We start from the raw sequence: 21,185 nt of genomic DNA, 5'->3' as shown, positions 1-21,185 counted from the left end.
ACATCGCTGCGAGATCTAGTGAGAAGCATTCAAATGTCTCCCTTATTAACCATAGATCTCTATTAGATCAAACAGCGCTGACGTGGAAACCAGGAGAAACATTGTGCCGTGAATAAACATGGATTTAATGTTGCACTTCAAAACTCAAATATTATATAAATATATATTTAAATGTTATTTTTAATGTGATTACCAAAACATTATTTGTTAATCCTTCAAAGATTACCCCCATTTATAAACCTGAAAGTTTCAAGATGTAGGAAAACTCTAACTTATTTAAAAATAGTTTTTCTTTTAACAAATAGGAAATTTCTCTGGCATTTCTTTCTTTTTGCTGTATCGTATCGAACCGAACCGCAAATTTTGTGAACTGTTACACCCCTAATGTATGTATATATATATATATATATTCTCATTATTTTTTTATACACTTTTAAAACATTTTTATTTTTTGTTTACATGCCTGCCGGGTATTTTAAGTTGAGGTGCTATTTGTTTTTATATTAGACTTTTTCTATATTTACTGTTGCACTAAAGTCCAAAAGTGAAGATTTGATGTTATTTATTACTTGATTGTTCAAGCTACCTCACAGAAGTGCTCTGTTTGTTAACAGAGTTGTTGAATGTTAAAATAAGGTGAATTAAATAAAAAAATAAGGAAAATCCTGGATCTGTTTTTTCTCTCTTCTTTATTATTTTTTTATGTATTATATAAGTATCGGATCGGGACTCGGTATCGATAGATACTCAAAATCAAATGACTCGGACTCGAGGGCAAAAAAAACTGATCGGGACATCCCTATTGAAAAGCGCTGGCGAATAACGCACGCCGATATTCGTCCCGGTGTGTACGAGCCTTTACACTACGCGAACTCACCCGAGGCCCACAGAGAAGGAGATTCGAGTTAAATAAAGTCGTTATTTTTGTTTGTTTTTTGCGCACAAAAAGTATCTCGCCGCTTGATAATCTTAAGGTTGAGCCGCTGTAGTCACTCGGACTATTTTAACGGTGTCTTTAATAACTTTCTGGCCAGTTTCGATCCCTTAGAAGCCTATGGAGGAGTGATCCAGCTCTCAGACTTAATCACAAATATCTTAATTTGTGTTCTGAAGATGAACGAAAGTCTTACAGTCTTGAACAACATGAGGGAGAGTCATTACTGACAGAGTTTACATGTTTGGGTGATCTATCCCTTTAACGGAAGGAGACGTAAGTGAGTTTTCCAAGCATCAATGGCAAGGAAAGAGCCTTATACTGTGAACGGTGTTTCCCTCAAATCTGCTTCAAGCTCTGTATAAATTGTGGCATTTCTTTGTTGTATAGAATCCAGTATTCCCGTAATACTTTTGTCTTTTATGAGTTTAATAAAGAACTCGCTCTCGTCTTCTTAAAGAAACACACCGCGCTTCTTTAAAGAATGATCGACTGTTACGTACGTCAGGTGACCTGTAAATGCAAAAAACAAAGAACGAAATATTCCTTTTTCGACTTGCCTGAAAAACCACCTCATGAGTGTTTGCGAAATTGATTTGTATTTTCAATTTGCGCAGTTTGAAGGGTAATGGAAACGCGGATACTGAGATAATATTGTTATTGTGCTTTTTCTCTATATAGTTTTTATTAATTTTATTTCAGTTTTAGTTATTGTAGTGCATTTACGTTGGCTAATAGCTCAGTTTACTTTTTTATATTGTATTTCAGTGTACATTTATTTTATTTCAAGTAATGAAAAATGTTTGTTTTTGTTGTTGTTTATGGTTTTAGTAAACTATAATAGCCCTGCTGTGATCAGACATAAACTTCTATCATGCGTATTGTGAGAAAGCAAGAATCCCAATAAAAGGTTGCCTATAAATATAAAAAAGTTCATATTTTTGTTATAGCCGCCATTTTGTGTTTTTAAAGGTTGCCAATGGTGGACAAGCGGAGAACAGGATAAAGAATCTGCCGGTTCCCGTGTACCTGCGGCCCTTAGATGAGAAAGACGCTTCCATGAAGGTGAGCCTGTTCCCGTCTGGTTCCTGTTCTCCGGTTACTCTCGTGGTTTGACCGTGTGTGTGTGTGTGTGTGTGTGTGTGTGTGTGTGTAGCTGTGGTGCGCTGCAGGAGTGAATCTGTCAGGTGGTAAGACTCGTGACGGAGGCTCCATCGTGGGAGCGAGTGTGTTTTATAAAGACGTGTCTGGAGACGAGAGCGAATCCGTCGGCCTCCGGAGGAAGAAGAGAGGATCTCAGAGCAGCCTCGACCGACTCGAGCAGGAACTCACGGTGAGCAGACACACACTCACTCACACACATGATCACACACTCACACACTCACACTCACACACACACACACACACACATGATCACACACTCACACACACACACACACACACACACACACACTCACTCACACACATGATCACACACTCACACACACACACTCACACTCACACACACACACACACACACACATGATCACACACTCACACACACACACACACACACACACACATGATCACACACTCACTCACACACATGATCACACACTCACACATGATCACACACACACACACACACATAACACACGATCACACACACACACACACACACACACACACACAAACACACACACACACACACACACACGAACACACACATGATCACACACACACACACACACACACACACACACACACACACACACATGATCACACACACACATGATCACACACGCACACACACACATGATCACACACACACACACACATGATCACACACACACACACACACACACATGATCACACACACACACACACACATGATCACACACACACACACACACACACACACACACACATGATCACACACACACACACATGATCACACATGATCACACACACACACACACGATCACACACACACACACACACACACACACACTCACTCACACACACTCACACACACACACACATGATCACACACACACACACACACACACACACACACACACATGATCTCACACACACACACACACACACACACACACACACACACACACTCACTCACACACACTCACACACACACACTCTCACACACACTCTCTCACACACACACACACTCTCTCACACACTCTCTCACACACTCTCTCACACACAATCACAACAACAACACAGTCTAGGGCTGTGCAGCGATTAATCGGCTCCGCATGTCGCGTGTGTGTGTGTGTGTGTGTGTGTGTGTGCAGGAGCAGGAGAAGGAGCTGAAGCATCAGGATGAGCTCTCCAGCCTGGTGTGGATCTGCACCACAACACACGCCACCTCAAAGGTCATCGTGATCGACGCCAACCAGCCCGGAAACGTCCTGGAGAGCTTCTTCGTCTGTAACTCTCACGTGTTGTGCATCGCCAGCGTTCCAGGTCAGAGGACGCCTCCGCTTCGGCCCACTGAGGCCGTACTCATGATCTCCACCGGGGCTGGCAGATGAAAATTAGAATTTCGAAAATTCGTCGAATTTAAAATAAAAAACTGCACATTCGAATGCAAAACACGTGCATTCAAATTTTTGGTGTCAAGAGGCGCGCGAGACATGCTGATGACATCACTGACGCGGTTTGTTTTTGTTAGCTTATCCCGTATACAGCGCTGCGTTGTTCATTTAAAAAATGGTGAAGAAAACTCTCTCAGTTGGTGGCAAAAATCGTGCAACGACATACTTGACCAAACCTGCACATCGTGTGTGAGTGTGTGAGTGTGTGTGTGAGTGTGTGTTCATCAGCAGGACACACTTGATAAACAATATATAGATGTAGCGAGTAGAAGTGGAGTGTTTCTGAATGTCTGTTGTGTGTTCGTGTAGTTCATTACGCGTCTCTCGAAGCGTGTTTCCTCAGGTTACTGATGCACAAACACAGGTTTATGCACTCTTGTAACCTAATTTTCCTTGCATGCACATTAAGGAAATTATATTTGATTTAAGAAAAATTGTTTTCAAATTTAATGCATGTTAAAAAAAGTGAATTTCATTTCAATAAAAGATGAAATGCTTGATTTGGTTTATATTTGCTTATTGCACTCTCTTGCGCCCTCTTGTGGGCATAGGAGACAACACAGCACCTTTTCCCCCTGTAACATTAAAGTCCCTGTAAAGGCAATTTCAAAAAAAAATTCTAAACACATTATAAATGTTACAAATGTATTGCTAAAACATATTACAAAGACTGTGAACTGTGAAGTACTGAATTGTGGAGTCAGACCGTTAAACAGTTTTTCACCATTGCTATTTTCCGGATTTTCTGGGCGGGGCTAAAACGGGGCTCGATGACGCACTGGAGCCCCTGAGCTCCTGGACACGCCCCTACTTGATGACGCACTAAAGCCGCTGAGGCTGGCCGCTCCTAACAATATTATAGAGCACATTCACATCAGTTTGCCGCTCATTCGCGAGTTACTGTCAGTACTATTATTAGTAACGGCCTACAGATTGCTAGCTAGCTATGCCTTTGTCACGGAAATGCGTTACGTTACTACCTGGATGCGATCACCGGATCAGTACAAAACAGATCGGTGTCCTTATTTACATTTCTGAAAAATGATTACATCAAGAAGAAGTGGATTAATTTTGTGAAGAGCCACCTTGATGGAGAGCTGAGGATCACCGCCAACACCCGCCTCTGTAAGTGATCATTTTACACGGGATAGTTTTATAAACTTTCATCAGAGACAACTGGGATTCACTGATAATCCGCTGTTACTGGTGAATGGGGCGAACCGACTCCCGCCTCGGCCATCATCCTCCCGTCGCGCCGACAACTGGTGCCATCATCGGCAGTGCGTGCCCACCGTGCGAGCATCCATTCCGGCTGTAGAGTTGAGTGTGGCGACGGCAGCTTTCCCGCGAGTGGGCGTGGTTTCAGCGCAGCCAGCGGACACGCCCCCAGCGTTTGAGAGCAGAGATTACTGCTCATTTTTTCAAGATTTTGATAGCTTATTTTATGTACTTGCTGGCGTTTTTTATCATTCAAATTTTTATCATTCAAATTTGGCTGGGTGACTAATAACACATTTTTCTGTGGTGTGACAAACTCAGAACACATACTTAATTTTGACTCTACAGGGACTTTAAGTAGTGACGTTAGAATTCAAATAAATAAATAAATAATAATATTTAAGAAAAAAATTCGAATTTAGCTTTTCAGCCATTTTGACAGCCCTAGTCTCCACAGATGCGTTTGATCTGAACGGGTTCTGTGTGTGTGTGTGTATGTGTCAGGTGCTCGTGAGACGGATTACCCCGTTGGAGAGGACCTGAGCGCTGATGGTGAGGGTGAAGGAGCGTGTGAACTCAGCTGTACAGACAGCACTGTGTCCACGGGGCCTGACGGGGGTCTGGAGGGCATCACTGTCGTCGACTGCTCCACTGACGGACCCGTGGCCATCCCTCAAACCGTCTGCAACAACTCCACAGAGTCCTCCAACTCTGGTAACTCAGAAAAAACACCCAAAAACACACTTTTACGTTCTTCGCTTAGGGGTTTAAAGAAGTTGGGAAATACACTACCAGTCAAAAATTTTGGATCAGTAAGATTTTTAATGATTTTTAAAAGAAGTCTCTTCTGCTCACCATGGGTCTCATTCATGAAACATTCGTAAATATACGAGTAAATATGCGAGTGATTTGCGCGTGAAGAGACCTTCCCGAAAACTCTTCTCCTGATTCACAAATACTTCGTAAACGTCAGATGTGATAGTGAAATGTGTGTGTGTGTTCATTAATTCCAATCAGGCGTAAATGGGACGCTCATTCTTAATTACCATAAATCCCGCCCATTAAATCCGACTGACAACTATATATGGGCATCATATTATGACATGAATGCGAATGAAAAAAAAAATTTTCTCAGATGGAGAAATTGAAGTTTTATTATCAGAAGTTCATTCAAAACGCCACATTTTATTTTCAAGCGTACATAGTGGCGTATCGGGTCCTAAAAAAAGAGGAAGCTTGGCAGCATATTACAGATGCAGTTAAAGGCACACTGTGGAATTTTTGGCCACTAGGGTGCGCTCGACCTGTAATTTTCACGTCTAGTGCCCCTAGAGGCCACAAGCGCCGCAGCATTGTCGCAAAAGTCAACAAACAGTCAACCGGTCAACCTCCCGTGTCTTTATGTGTGTGCAGACGGCATTTGATTTGTATGTTGGAGAAAGTTAATCGATTCACTACTGACCAAAATAATAATATAAATATAAGATTAATAATATAAATCCTATAAAGAAAACAAATTGAATAAAAGTAGCATACGCAGAAAACAATGTCTGATCAGGTAAGTCGCATTGACAAGGGTTGCCCAATCCTGCTCCTGCCGATCGTCTGTCCTGCACAGTTCATCTCCAACCCTAATCAAACACACCTGAAGCAAACAATTAACGTCTTCAGGATCTCTTTGCAATGGGTTGGAGATGAAATCGAGTAACAAAACTGATATAACTCACTACATATTTCCGTTTGTAATCTTCAGTTTGTTTTTCCTTTTACACAAATACAAACATATATGAGCTGAAAGGGAAAAAAAACATTTACATTTGTATACGGCAGTATGTTGTGACTTATATCAGTTTTGTTACACGAATTCGCAGTAAATATTACATTATATATACACTTTTATGCCGATGTTTATTTTAAACTCTCCCTTTTTCTTTTTTTGGTCTCCTCTGACAAAATCTTTGCTTTCTTCGCTTTCTTCCGAGTAGCTGTTGATTCAGCCATGACGACAACATACAGACGCCGGCAATCAAACGCGAGTTGAGCTCTCACGTTAGAATTTGAGGAAGTTGGGGTGGTGGGGGAAGTGACGTATGCCGTAAAGCGGTCGAATTTTGTAGTTCTTTTTGTGCTCGGGTTCCTACCCGAAACCCGAAGTTACATAGTGCTAGTAAAAGCGATACAGACACCTTCAGGCTTTGGCAGACGTGTCATTCAACCTATTGTAAGTCGATGTACCATCTCAATGGGTTTTGGTAATATATTATAAAGGTTAAAAAGTTCCACAGTGTGCCTTTAATGGAGTTTATCTGTTAATCGAACATTCTCAGAAGTGAGAAGAAAATGGTTCGACATTAAGCTTGAGAGCAAAAAACGAATTAGTTCACTTCGGAAAAATAGTATTCAAACTGGAGAAGGACCACCATCGCAGATGCTATTACTGGCTCTCATAATAAGAAAAACTGTATGTAATTACTATATATAATATTTTTTCAAAATGCTGTGCAAATATGTACCTGATTAAGGTGAATTAAATGCAGCCTTAGTTATTAATGAGCCGTTCGGGTGTTAAGCGCACTATTTACGCGTGGCTGGGAGCAGGTGTAGATTTCTTGTGTACCAACTAACATTTGGAAAATATGAACATTTTAATGAATCCGAAAATTTACGCCAGAACCACTTTACACACGATTTACACACAAATTCGTTCTGCTCGTGTTTCATGAATGAGACCCCATACCTGCATTTATTTGATTAGAAATACAAAAAAAAAAATCTATGTGAATTTATGTGTAATTTATTCCTGTGATCAAAGCTGAATTTTCAGCATCATTACTCCCACAGGGCTTGACATTAACTTTTTTGCTCACCAGCCACTGTGGCTAGTGGTTTTCCAAAGTTACTAGCCACTCAGCATTTTCACTGGCCACAATTTGGACACCGATACCATAGGGGAATAACTACCATATAGATATTTTTAACATTATCTCATGATTTGGCAGGAGGTATATTAGGTTACTGTCACTTTAAGACCTGACGCACGGGTCCATTATACAGTTACACGTGCGTTTTCTTTCTCAACTGTTTAGGTTCACTTCTAATAACTGATTGTGTTTGTGTATCTCTCAGCGGATGAGGTTTTGGGTCAGCGCAGGCCGGACGCAGTGCCGTCAGCAGAAGAAGCTCTGGAGGCCACAGAGAGCAGCACTAGCACGCCTGTAGACGAGAGCCAGACCGGCATCTACACCGAACACGTGTTCACCGACCCGCTGGGAGTGCAGAACAGCAGAGACACGCCGTCCAGCTACACACAGAGGTCATACAGAGCACTTCATGTCTCGATCAGTGATGGGGGAAACTCATTACAAGTCAAGCTTTATTTATAGAGCACACGTTTTAAGGGCTGGTTGATTATGATTTCACTTTTCTAACTGTAGTTGGTGTGTAACATTGCTGTTTGAGCATAAACAACATCTGTAAAGTTTTGACGCTCAAAGTTCAAAGCAAAGGGAAATAGCTTTTTAAAGGATTAGTTCACTTTAAAAAAACTTTTGCTGATAGTTTACTCTCCCGCACGTCATCCAAGATGTCCATGTCTTTCTTTCTTCAGTCGAAAAGAAATGAAGGTTTTGATGAAAACATTCCAGGATTTTTCTCCATTATGATGGACTTCAATGGGGTCCAAACGATTCAAGGTCCAAATGACAGTTTCAGTGCAGCTTCAAAGGGCTTTAAACGATACCAGACGATGAATAAGGGTCTTATCTAGCGAAACGATCGGTCATTTCAAAAATAAATAAAATGATGCGTGTTCGTGACGTCACGTAATACACAATTACGTTGAAAAGGTCTCGCATAACAGAGCAAGGCGAGCATTTGTGCCTATAAAACTTATACTTTTTTATTCGTTTTGCTAGTTAAGACCCTTATTCATCGTCTGGTATCGTTTAAAGCCCTTTGAAGCTGCACTGAAACTGTCATTTGGACCTTGAACCGTTTGGACCCCATTGAAGTCCATTATATGGAGAACAATCCTGAAATGTTTTCATCAAAACCTTTCTATTCTTTTCGAATGAAGAAAGAAACACATGGACATCTTGGATGACGTGCGGGAGAGTAAACTATCAGCAAAAGTTTTTTTAAAAGTGAACTAATCCTTTAAGGACTACAACAAACGGCTGGTAGGAACTACACGACATTCCTCCCGTGTTAGTGACATCACCAACCCTAAAATTTACATAAACCCCGCCCACGGGAACGCGATTTATAGGTTATCATGACAGAATATGCTAATCAATGACTAGAAGATAACTACACAAGCTACATAAATTCATCAACTAACCATTCAGAAATGTTGTCTACATGTTGTCATCTTTCTCTGACTCCGTTGTTTGAACATAAAAGGCTTAACGTTTTTGAAATTTTCAGGACACAAGCTCTTGAAGCTCCGCCCCCTATTTGCATTTAAAGGGACAGACACAAAAACTGTTTTTGCTCACCTTCAAAAAGTGACAATTTTAACATGCCAGATAAAAAAATCTGTGGGGTATTTTGAGCTGAAACTTCACATACACACTCTGGGGACATCAGAGATTTTACATCTTGGGAAAAGGGCATTATAGGACCCCTTTAACACAACTTTTGTCTGTGAGTGTAGCGCTCAGATATTATTATTATCTGTAACGCTCTGGTTCTGTAGGGAGTGTGACCTGGTGAAGGATGGCGTCTGCTCAATGTCTGAGGAACAGGACCTCATGAGAGAAGAAGCCAGCAAGATGAGCAGCGTTCTGCCTACCATGTGGCTCGGCGCTCAGAACGGCTGGTGAGTCCACAAACCCTCACTCGGTAGGGCTTTTCACACTTCAAGTAGTCAAGTTTATTAATAAAGCACATTTAAAAACAGCTCGTTTTTGAGACTGTCTTTGGTTCACTGCAAAACTCAGCAATGGTGTCGACTTATGAATTTGCACATGGTTTGTATTAAAGCATATTAAAAACACCACATAGACATATAAACAACATTTAAAAACTGGATTTTCACCACAGGGGACTTTAATGTAAAATAAAAATTTAACTTCGAAAACAAAACAATACAGATAAATACTAGGGCTGTCAATCGATTAAAATTTTTAATCTAATTAATTACATACTCTGTAATTAATTAATCTAAATTAATCGCATACACAATCTTACAATGTTTACATGGTACAATTTCTGGTAAGCTACGTTTTTATTATTATTGCTTGACACAAATTTCACGATTTCAATTTAATTTAATTCTTGTGATTTGATGCAATATTGACTCATTTGGATAAATATTAGGTACATAAGATAGGCATTCATTTTTCTCAAGAAAAAAAAAATCTCACCCAATGCTGTAAAATACAGAGAGCCATATCAGCGGGTAGTATTTAAGGTTAAAAATAGCTCAAATTAAATATAATGCGTGTTTATTACAAATAACAACTTTGATAAGTAAAAATATAATACATATGTAATATAGTAGTAGGCTACATAAATTTAGAAAAAACACTCTCTATAGCTCTTTTTTATAGCCAACTATAACGTGCTATCATATGGTCATGCAATGGCTTTCCTGAGGTAACTTATAGGCTAAATGTTATGTGACATAATTGTTCTCCAGCTGTTTTATTGACCTCTTTTCGCGGTTGAAAAACACTGATTGATCGAGGAATATACATTTCGGTAAGTTTTAGGCTGCCCTACTGTATCTTTCAACATTGTTCATTCGTGTTTATACTATTAGCTAGAGATGATCGGTTCACGTGCCGCTATGGGATCTGTTATGACTCATGTCACATTTACAAGCGCCAACGGTATTTATTGTTCGATTTTCGTAATAAAATTGACAGAATCTGAGAGCTGAGATTTTTTTAATATCATAAGTAACGTGCTCTGTCTTGTCTGTTTCCGTGTCCTCTCTTTGGTGCGCGATTTTTCTGTACGTGAGAAAATGGTTGTGTGACGTGAGAGCGCGTGAAAAGTTACAACACACACACACACAAGCGCGCTTTCTCTCAGACACACTCACCGACTCACGCACACACTCCTGGATGCTTTGCATTGATGTGGTACTTTAGAGTTGACGAACTCCGTTTGTTATAAGTAAATGTTCCAAACAATGATCCAAGCAGCGCGTTCTTGTCTCCCTCCTTTTTACACGAATGGTGGCTACGGCTAGAACGGCTCCGCAAAGGTCAAAACGGAATGGATTAATCTGCGTTATTTTTTTTAACGCGTTATTTCTTCTCAGATTAATTAATCGAAATTAACGCGTTATTTTGACAGCCCTAATAAATACACAAAAAAAACATGCAAAAAACAAATATAGACCTTGGAAATTTAAATATATAAATATACGAACACACACACACACACACACATACATTGTACATCTCCACATCCTATTCATATTCTTATCCATATTCTACGTGTTAGTGCAAAGAATTGAAAGAATGTTATTGGCAAAATAACATTTTATTGTTGTTGTTTTTTTAAATGCTCAAAAAAAATGACAGTAAAATATTGCAATATTAGTATAAATATTTTTTTTGGTATTTTTTTTTATTTAGTACTTCTACTAATAGTATTATTATTATTTTATAGCCATATCGATCTACAATCTCAACATTTTAGCCAAATTGTACAGCCCTAAAAACAAGAAAAGCAAATCACAATCGTTGTTTATATCAGAAAACCACAATTTTTTCCGCCAATTGTTCAGCCCTATTTAAGAGTCCCTAAAAATATTCAGGTTAAAGGTTGATAAATATGCTTATTTTTCCCAATTACTCTTAATTTCTGCCTAAAATATTTAATCGGTTAGTTTGCAAGTAAACTCTTATGCAAGTAAAACTTACTCTCAAGCTCAGTTCAAAAAATCTTTGTGAATGATTGCTCAGTGAATCGATCAGAATCAAAAGTGATTTTTAAACACCCTTATCCAGTAATAGCAAACAGCCGGAAGGTCATGAAGTGCATCGACTGAGAACAGAGATGTATTGAGTGTTTTCTTCTGTTTCAGCGTGTACGTTCACTCATCTGTAGCGCAGTGGAGAAAGTGCCTTCACTCCATCAAGCTGAAGGATTCTGTCCTGGGGATTGTGTAAGGAAACGTCATCATCTGGATTCATTTACATGGTTATAAACTCATTGATATACATTATTATTTCTGGTTTCCCTCTGTGAAGTCACGTGAAAGGACGTGTTCTGGTGGCCTTGGCTGATGGCACGCTTGCAATCTTCCACAGAGGAGTTGGTAAGACTATTTTTTAAAAATAAAACTAATGCAGATTTGAATTACCATCAGTAAAACATGACAACATTTGCTTTCACTAATACTACATACACAGGTGAAACTCGGAAAATTTGAATATCGTGCAAAAGTTCATTTATTCAACTTAAAAGGTGAAACTAATATATTATATAGACTCATTACATCCAAAGTGAGATATTTCAAGCCTTTATTTGTTATAATTGTGATGATTATGGCTTACAGCTTATGAAAACCCCAAATTCATTGTGAAAAGGTTTTCATAAGCTGTAAGCCATAATCATCACAATTATAACAAATAAAGGCTTGAAATATCTCACTTTGCATGTAATGAGTCTATATAATATATTAGTTTCACCAAGTTGAATTACTGAAATAAATGAACTTTTGCACCATATTCTAATTTTTCCAGTTTCACCTGTACAGTAAAACAAAAGTGATGATGTCCGGAGGGGGTGACCCTAAAAGTTTGAAAAAAACATCAAAATATGAGGAAGAAAAAATCTAAATATAAGGGAAGAACGAAACAGTAAACTTGGTTAAGGTGTTAATCTTGCAAAATTATTTAGCAAAAAATGCATCTTTTGGCATTTTACTATGCAATAAAATGCATAGAAAAGCAGAAAGCTCACTTGACTACAACATAATCGGTTATTAATTCATATATGAATCAAGATTCAATCTTTCACAAATTTCGAAAATCGATTTTCTAAAGTGTTTCACTTCTTTAACTTCACAGTACTAGTTAAAGTTACTTAGTTATTGACGTTAATCACAATAAGCTGCGAACAAGGACTCGCACTGACGGACACACAGAAGCAAATTACTAACAATAGGACGATAAAATTCTAAAAATAAAATAAAATTGCCTTGATTTATTACAGAATACTGTGTATAATGATTGCAGTCAGCTTAAAGGCCATTTTTTAAAATAATATTTGCTTGACTAAAATGGGAAAATGGGAAGAAAAACTAAATTAATTTCAAGGTTCACATTTAATTCAGTAGGATTATTTTCTTCTTCTAGACATGTTAAACTATCTACCCCCAGTCAAATAAGAAAAGTAACACAAAACGGTAAACTACACTCAAATATATGAACATATCGAATCGAAATTTGATTCAAAATCGAGAATCGTGACATACCAAAGGTACCAAAAGATTCCCACCCCTAGTTATTAATATTTATTGGTTCCCTCTAGTTTTTGCGTGTTTAGAATTTCTGTCCAAAAATGATGTCGCACAATTTGTCATGTTTCATTGCGTTATTATCACAAATAAAGCAACTGATTCGATGCACAACTTCTAAATCTTTAATAATGTTTGAGGGTAGGGTTGGCCGGACATCTGCTGTATAATGTCCACCTCTTTTAATGATGTATATTTGTGTCACAGATGGCCAATGGGATTTGACCAACTATCACCTGCTGGATCTGGGCCGTCCGCATCACTCGATCCGCTGTATGACTGTAGTGCATGACAAGGTGTGGTGCGGATACAGGAACAAGATCTTTGTGGTTCAACCGAAAGCCATGAAGATAGAGGTACGACTTTTCAACGCATGCATTAAACTTATCAAAAGAATCATCAGCACAACTGTTCTCAACACTGATAATAATCATAAATGTTTCTTGAGCATCAGATCCTCATATTAGAGTGATTTCTGAAGGATCATGTGACACTGAAGACTGGAGTAATGATGCTGGAAATACAGCTTTGATCACAGGAATAAATTACACGTTACTGTATATTCACATAGAAAACAGCTGATTTACATTATAATAATATTTACTTGTATTTTTGATTAAATAAATGTAGTTTTGGTGAGCAGAAGAGTTATTTTTTATTTTTACATTTTAAAAAAATTACCGACCCCAAACTTTTAAATGATACTCTGAATTTATTATTATTATTAAAGCATGTTTTTTTAAACAATATTATTATGTTTCAAAATGAGAATGTTTTATGGCTTCATGTTTTTCATGTTTGTGGCTTACGATTCGAAATGCAAATTATTAAACGTTTCCAACTGGATGAGCTACATTTGAAGCCAGGGTAAAATGTCAATTAGGTGTCGAATTCATATCTATTAATCCAGTTCAAGCCGGCATGAAAGTGAAGTTGCGCTGGCCTTTTCTTCCCTATATTATGACGTATATCGAGTGAAACGCTTCTGGAACAAGAACAAATGTGGGCGGGGCTTGATTGTGTCCGTGTGGAATTGATTAGATGGGTGTGGTTTGCTATTGGCTGATCGCATGTGATTGACAGGTTAAAGCCCCGCCCACATCATCAGAGAAGAGAAGAGATGCTGCCAGAGGAACTGATTCTGATCCAAGATTATTAACACAATGATACTCACCGATAAAAAAAAAAAATGCAAAAAAAAAAAAATTCATGTTGCCTTAAATGGACTAGAGCGACTATAATGAACTATATTAATTGGAGGAAGAATTGTTTTGTAATGACTTTTCGGTGGCTTTTCTCATACTACAGTGTTTGAGGGCGGGGCAAAGAGACTCTGTTCAGCCAATCAAGATCACAGGCTGGCATTATGCTAATTAGTTACAAACACTCTGTCGTCTGAGTCATGAAAGCCCTTGCATGTGATTAAATCAGCGTAACACAACGCCTTCTTTCTTCCCTAATGACCAGAAATCGTTCGACGCCCATCCCCGTAAGGAGAGTCAGGTGAGACAGCTGGCGTGGGACGGGGACGGCATCTGGGTGTCTATACGCCTGGACTCGACCCTCAGGCTGTTCCACGCACACACACACCAGCATCTGCAGGACGTCGACATCGAGCCCTACGTCAGCAAGATGCTGGGTGAGACATTAGCGAGATCGTTCACACACACATGCAAATTATCTCATCTTTTGCTCATGTCGTTCCAAACCCATACGACTAATGAAGATATTCTTGCCATCTTCAGTTTTGTTTTTGATGATTTTACTTGTTAATTCAATTCACATTTATTTGTATAGTGCTTTTCACAATACACATCGTTTCAAAGCAGCTTTACAGAAAGTGCATGAGTCCACATTACAATTACAATGATCGGTTAATGCCAGCTGCATACATTTTGGCACAGGTGTGTATTTTTATTGGAATTTCAACCCCATTTCCTTTAATATATCTATTTTGCATTAGTAACACAGAATAGTTCCACTCAGGAGCTTAAGGACAAAAATGTCCCCATTAAAACTGCAATATTTAATCCCAGGGCCGTTTAACTATAAAATGTAGTTTTCGTTAATAGGCTTTCAATCTGTTGGCAAGGCTTAAAAATTTACATTTTTACAATTTTTTTTACCAGATGGTGCCATTTTCTCAGGTTTGGCCTATAAAGAAAATAAATTATGTAGCTGTAATTGTGTGTGTGTGTGTGTGTTGGTATAGACGTCAGAGTGTGGCTTGTATGAAGTGTGTGTGTGCTGTGCAATATATGAGAGAGAAAAACTTAAATCCAACCACTGTGTGACTAGTGGAGTTTCACTGACATCTAATGGGGAAACTCTGTTACTGCGCCCAAATAAAATCTCACTGAAAGCTCATTTTTTGAGATATCAACTTCAAATTTGGAACGCAACTTGTTTAAATTTATGGTTTTGATTTTCTAGCAGTTTTTGAGTTCAACATGTTTCATAAAATATATATTTTATATAAAATAATGTTCATAAACTTAAACCTCTAACTTTTTTTCACTTTTTAAATTTTTTTTTTCTTCATTAATAATCTGCCTAGTGTCTTTTTTTAAAATGAGACCAAACTTTAGTCTCAAGCTTCACATTTTTATTTGTTAATGACAGACATTTTTGTCCACTATGGATGGACCCATGTGTAACTTTTTTTTTAATTGACGCACAAAGGTTGATATGTTCGCCTAAATCTCTGATGCTTCAAAACATGGGTTTGGAATGACATGAGGGAGAGGAATAGATGGTTCACCCAAAAATGACTGCTGTAATATGTGTCGCAGGCACCGGTAAACTGGGCTTCTCTTTCGTGAGAATCACGGCGCTGACGGTTTCATGCAATCGCCTGTGGGTCGGTACCGGAAACGGCGTCATCATCTCCATCCCTCTATCAGAGAGTGAGTGCGTCAGCTAATCATGGCATCACTGTAACGTACAGTCAAAATGTATTCAGACACCTTCAACATTTCTCACATTATCACAGTTTATTCGCTATAGTGGTGATAAATATGAGCAGAACTCAGAGTTCTCAGATTAGTGGATATTTGACTGGTTTTGTCCGTCCTTCTGTTAGACTTTCACACATGAATTATGTTGAATATCTGTCAGCTGTTAAATTTAACTACACAATTAGATAATACCAGTTTAGCTCAACCAGTGACCAAGCAATGATTCAAGTTGTTCAGTGTGTGTGTAAAAAGAGCATTAGCAGTTACAGAAAACACACTTCAGCAAAACATGATCAGCTCAAAGTGTCCGAAAAATATATCACTTTATTTTGCTATCATCACTTACATAAATTAACTATAGTGTCCTGCACACACTAGTACACAAATTACATCATGTGTCTGAATAATTTTTGGTTTGATTGTACATGTCAACTTATTCTACTAACCCGAAACCTGACAGTCTACTAATACTCTAATGAGAGTTAGTTGTATTATAGTTCCTCAGGGGCCAAAAGTTTGACATTTCAACAAGTGTTTTTTTATCCTTACAACAGGAAGTAAAGATACATCAGCGTCGTCGAATCGTCCCGGCGGTGCGATCCGAGTCTACGGAGACGAGAGCAGTGATAAAGTCACGGCGGGCACGTTTGTGCCCTTCTGCTCGATGGCACACGCACAGCTGTGTTTCCACGGGCACAGAGACGCCGTCAAGTTCTTCACCGCAGTCCCAGGTGCAATAATCCACCAAACAATAGCCAAAGGTTGTCAATTTAACGCTAACACTTTACAATAAGGTTCATTAGTTAAAGGTGCAGTGTGTAAGTTTTAGCACATCTAGTGGTGAGGTTGTGAACTGCACCCAACAGAAGTTACGGTGGCCGACAGGAAGTGATGTCGTCGTCTGAGACAGCAGAGAGTAGCCAGTTAAGCTGTGAGGTTTCTTTACAAAGATAAATTAAGAAATTATGTTTACTTAATTATTCAGTAAAACGATATGTTATTGTGATTATTATTGTCACTTGTTCATTATTGTGTCAGTGTTTTATTGAAATCGCTGGTGTTTCTGACGTCACAAACGACCTTGTAACCAATCAGATCAACGTGTGATCGTCAACCAGTGGATCTCTGAGCTGAGGGAGTGAGTGGAGGCGGGGCTCATTTGCATATTCATAGAACCGCGAATAGTAAATGAGGCAAGGGTGTCGAGTTACATTCAAGATATTTTAAGGCATTAAGAATATTTTTCAAGGAAAAAACTTTTAAATATGACATTTTGGTGATCAAATATGAGTTTTAAGGGATAAAATGATTGAATACAGGGAGACTTTAAAGCAATAATTAAAGTAATAATTATTTAAAGCATTAAATAGTCTCTTCTGTGCCGAAGATGGATTTTGCTGATACTGATTTCATCTGATCGGTAAAAGCACTGTAGTGTAATTCTAATTTGAATTAACGGATTACATCTTAGAATATGACAAAAAAAAAAAGATGAAGCATAAATTTAATAAAGTTAGAAAAAAAATTGAGACAGAAATGAAAGAAAACAAAGTAGTTTTACTATATCGAATCTAAATTTGATTCAAAATCGAGAGTCATGACTCCTAGAATCGAATCACGAGACTCCAGTAATGCCCACGCCGAGTAAAGTGGTGTTTGTGCTGGTTTGCAGGTCAGGTGGTGTCGTCCACAGGCTCGGGTGTCGAGGCGAACGCTGACGAGTCTCCCACGCCCGATCTGATGAGGTCTGTGCTGGTCATGAGCGGAGGAGAGGGGTACATCGACTTCCGGATGGGTGAGGCGCATTACTGATGATTACACAAGATTCACCGCTCCATTTTGATTCACACGCTTGTGATTTGATTCAGTTCCGCCGATTTGGATAGGTTTCGAAATTAACTCTTTCAATCACCAGTCTATTTGGCTACTTAATTTTTAAGTTAACGGCAATTCAGAACTGCTACTAGCAAAAAAAAGAAGAAATGAACCAGATTAAATGCGTCTATATATACATACACAGGTGAAACTCGAACAATTAGAATATCGTCCAAAAGTTCATTTATTTCAGTAATTCAACTTAAAAGGTCAAACTACAATACCTCTTCTATATTGTTACCCTTTACTACAATACAAATTTAGTACAAAAAAATAAAGTGAAACTAATAGATTATATAGACTCATTACATGCAAAGTGAGATATTTCAAGCCTTTGTTTGTTATAATTGTGATGATTATGGCTTACAGCTTATGAAAACCTTTTCACAATATTCTAATTTTGAATTTGGGGTTTTCATAAGCTGTAAGCCGTAATGACATCACCAACCCTAAAATGTACATAAACCCCGCCCCCGGGAACGTGATTTATAGATTATCATGATAGAATATGCTAATTAATGACTACTCCACACCAGCTGCATAAACTCATCATCTAACATTCAGAAACGTCCTGTTGCTTCTACATGTCGTCACTTCTTCCTGAGTCTCTCCATCTTTGTCTGACTCTGGTTTGAACATAAAAAGCTAAAGGTTTTAAAATTTTCAGTGTGTGTGTGTGAGGTAATTGGACACAAGATCTTGAAGCTCCGCCCCCTGTGCCGGGAGCAGCAGCTCATTTACATTTAAAGGCACACACACAAAAGCGGCGTGTTTTTGCTCACACTCAAAAAGTGACACATTTAACATGCTATAAAAATATCTGTGGGGTATTTAGAGCTAAAACTTCACACACACACACTCTGGGGACATCAGAGACTTATTTTACATCTTATGAAAAGGGCATTATAGGAGCCATTTAAGAATCAAAATCAGAGAAACCCAAGCCCTGCTGATGATATTAATCACGCTTTTCCTCTCTCCGTGTCTTTCAAACTGTAGGGGATGAAGGAGGAGACACAGAAAATCTGGATGAACCCACACTGAAACTACAGCCCTTCCTGGCCAAAGCTGAGCGCAGTCACCTGATCGTGTGGCAGGTCATGGCCAATGAGGAGTGACGTCACCTGATCGTGTGGCAGGTCATGGCCAACGAGGAGTAAACCTTTCTCACTCAGTTCTGCTTTATTTAAGATGTTTTAAGCATTGGCTTATAGTATTTCTCTCATGCAAATCATGATTATCGGCGATTCTGGGGCGAAAGCACAACAGACCACAATGCACTGCATCTTGAGGTTTTCGTGTAAACGGTTTGGTTTGTGGGAAGAAAAGGTTTCACAGATTGAAAGCACTATGAGCGCTAAAGCAATATCCTCATATGAATGTCACCAAAGGACTCAGAAAAGTAGATTTTATAGTCCATTAATGGACAAATAAGCATCTAAAGGAGATTTTCTCACTGCAAGATCATGTCAAAAACTTTACGTTGTGCTCGTCCGCTGTCTTTTTTAACACTAGAGCAGTTTTAGCAGGAAAGCGATGTGTAGATAAAGAGCAGAGACAAAGGCATATTTTTATGAGACTTTTGTACGCGTCTTTTAGCCTGTAATCTGCTGACTCTGCACTGCCGTTCTGCTGGGTCTGCAGGCGTTCGTCCTCTCGCAAACTAGCCATTGCAGTATTTATTTCTACGAACCAGCATTTGCAGTTCAGAATGTAACTCTGTACATTGAATATAAATATATAAAAATACAAATATGTATATGAAACGTAGACTGCTTGATTTGATTCTTTTTTTAAACATGATTGATGATGTAAATCAGGTGGATGGATCGAGTGTGGATGGATGGCTTATAGAAATGGACCTTCAATGATCTATGCACTATTTTTTTAAGGACCGCAGGAGTGTGTGTGTGTGTGTTTAGATGAGTGTGTCTGTGCAACAGGTAGAGTGAACCGTCCCATGATGACATCAGCGTATCCCATAAATATGTCCATCCTTCTCATCTTGGCCTTAATCTATTAAACTGACATTTTTGGGGAACTTGCTGTGTTATTATTATTATGTGCAATTTACAGGATGATTTATAGATGCACATAAAATGTAGATCAAGATTGTCCTTTACTGAGAAGAATCCATAAAGCAATTCATAAATAAAGGAAAGCAAACATTACATTAAATGGTTTGTTCATTGCATCTAATGGCCCATAATGCACTGCACAACATGCAAAAAAAATACAATAAAAATGAGTATTTGGACACTTAATGTCTGGGTTTCATTGCATTAGAGAAGAAAAAAGGTTTTAGAAAGAAGTCTTGCATTCTTGACTCAATTTTAAAGAGCCATTTGTGCTAGAAAAGTTCTTCTTTTGTAATTTCGGTTCCGGAAACAAAGCCAGTGAGTTTTGGATGAGTCCGTTGAGTGAATGATTCAAATGTTTGGTTCACACTTGCATGACGACGTACCGTAACGTGCAGAAAGAATCAAATGTGGCTCAGAAAAGTGAAATTAGTTCAGAAAAAGCATTGTTTGCTGGTTTGATATTTCCTTATACGATGCAATGAATATGCAGACATTACCCGATTACATTCCACCGCACATTAAAACATTGTTTTGTATTACAGGTTTTCTGAAATGTTGTTTAAATATGCAAATGAAGCATTATCTAATTAAATATGGACTTACAGGTGAAACTCGAAAAATTAGAATATGGTGCAAAAGTTCATTTATTTCAGTAATTCAACTTAAAAGGTGAAACTAATATATTATATAGACTCATTACATGCAAAGTGAGATATTTCAAGCCTTCATTTGTTATAATTTTGCTGATTATGGATTACAGCTTATGAAAACCTTTTCACAATATTCTAACTTTGAAGCTGTAAGCCATAATCATCACAATTATAACAAATAAAGGCTTGAAATATCTCACTTTGCATGTAAGGAGTCTATATAATATATTAGTTTCACCTTTTAGGTTGAATTACTGAACTTTTGCATGATATTCAAATTTTTTGAGTTTCACCTGTATTTGTATACATTTCCAGAAGTGAAAAACACACTGGATAATAAAGCCAGGTTCATAATTCCTGATTGATTTTGTTGACAAATTAGAGTTACAGGTTC

The 21,185-nt window shown here is 38.3% G+C and overlaps 1 protein-coding gene across 1 annotated transcript in view; it reads left to right on the top strand.

Annotated features, from left to right (window-relative positions):
- Window positions 1–19,308, top strand: part of spag9b (sperm associated antigen 9b) — a 100,283-nt gene extending 80,975 nt beyond the window's left edge. Inside the window, exons 19-32 of the mRNA XM_056244697.1 lie at window positions 1,907–1,999; window positions 2,091–2,267; window positions 3,229–3,400; window positions 5,254–5,463; window positions 7,864–8,062; window positions 9,446–9,568; window positions 11,792–11,872; window positions 11,958–12,025; window positions 13,436–13,584; window positions 14,696–14,867; window positions 16,021–16,134; window positions 16,740–16,916; window positions 17,858–17,980; window positions 19,060–19,308. Coding sequence (XP_056100672.1) covers window positions 1,907–1,999; window positions 2,091–2,267; window positions 3,229–3,400; window positions 5,254–5,463; window positions 7,864–8,062; window positions 9,446–9,568; window positions 11,792–11,872; window positions 11,958–12,025; window positions 13,436–13,584; window positions 14,696–14,867; window positions 16,021–16,134; window positions 16,740–16,916; window positions 17,858–17,980; window positions 19,060–19,178 — 1,977 coding nt within the window. The 3' untranslated portion in view covers window positions 19,179–19,308. The remainder of the gene's footprint in view (window positions 1–1,906; window positions 2,000–2,090; window positions 2,268–3,228; window positions 3,401–5,253; window positions 5,464–7,863; window positions 8,063–9,445; window positions 9,569–11,791; window positions 11,873–11,957; window positions 12,026–13,435; window positions 13,585–14,695; window positions 14,868–16,020; window positions 16,135–16,739; window positions 16,917–17,857; window positions 17,981–19,059) is intronic.
- The last annotated feature ends 1,877 nt before the right edge of the window (window positions 19,309–21,185 follow it).

Source organism: Rhinichthys klamathensis, unplaced genomic scaffold (assembly GCF_029890125.1).
Source record: "Rhinichthys klamathensis goyatoka isolate OS25496 unplaced genomic scaffold, OSU_Roscu_1.1 h1tg001050l_1, whole genome shotgun sequence".
NCBI classification, from domain to species: Eukaryota; Metazoa; Chordata; class Actinopteri; order Cypriniformes; family Leuciscidae; genus Rhinichthys; species Rhinichthys klamathensis.
The sequence above is the reverse complement of the archived record's forward strand: the minus strand, read 5'-3'. Positions and strand labels throughout refer to the sequence as shown.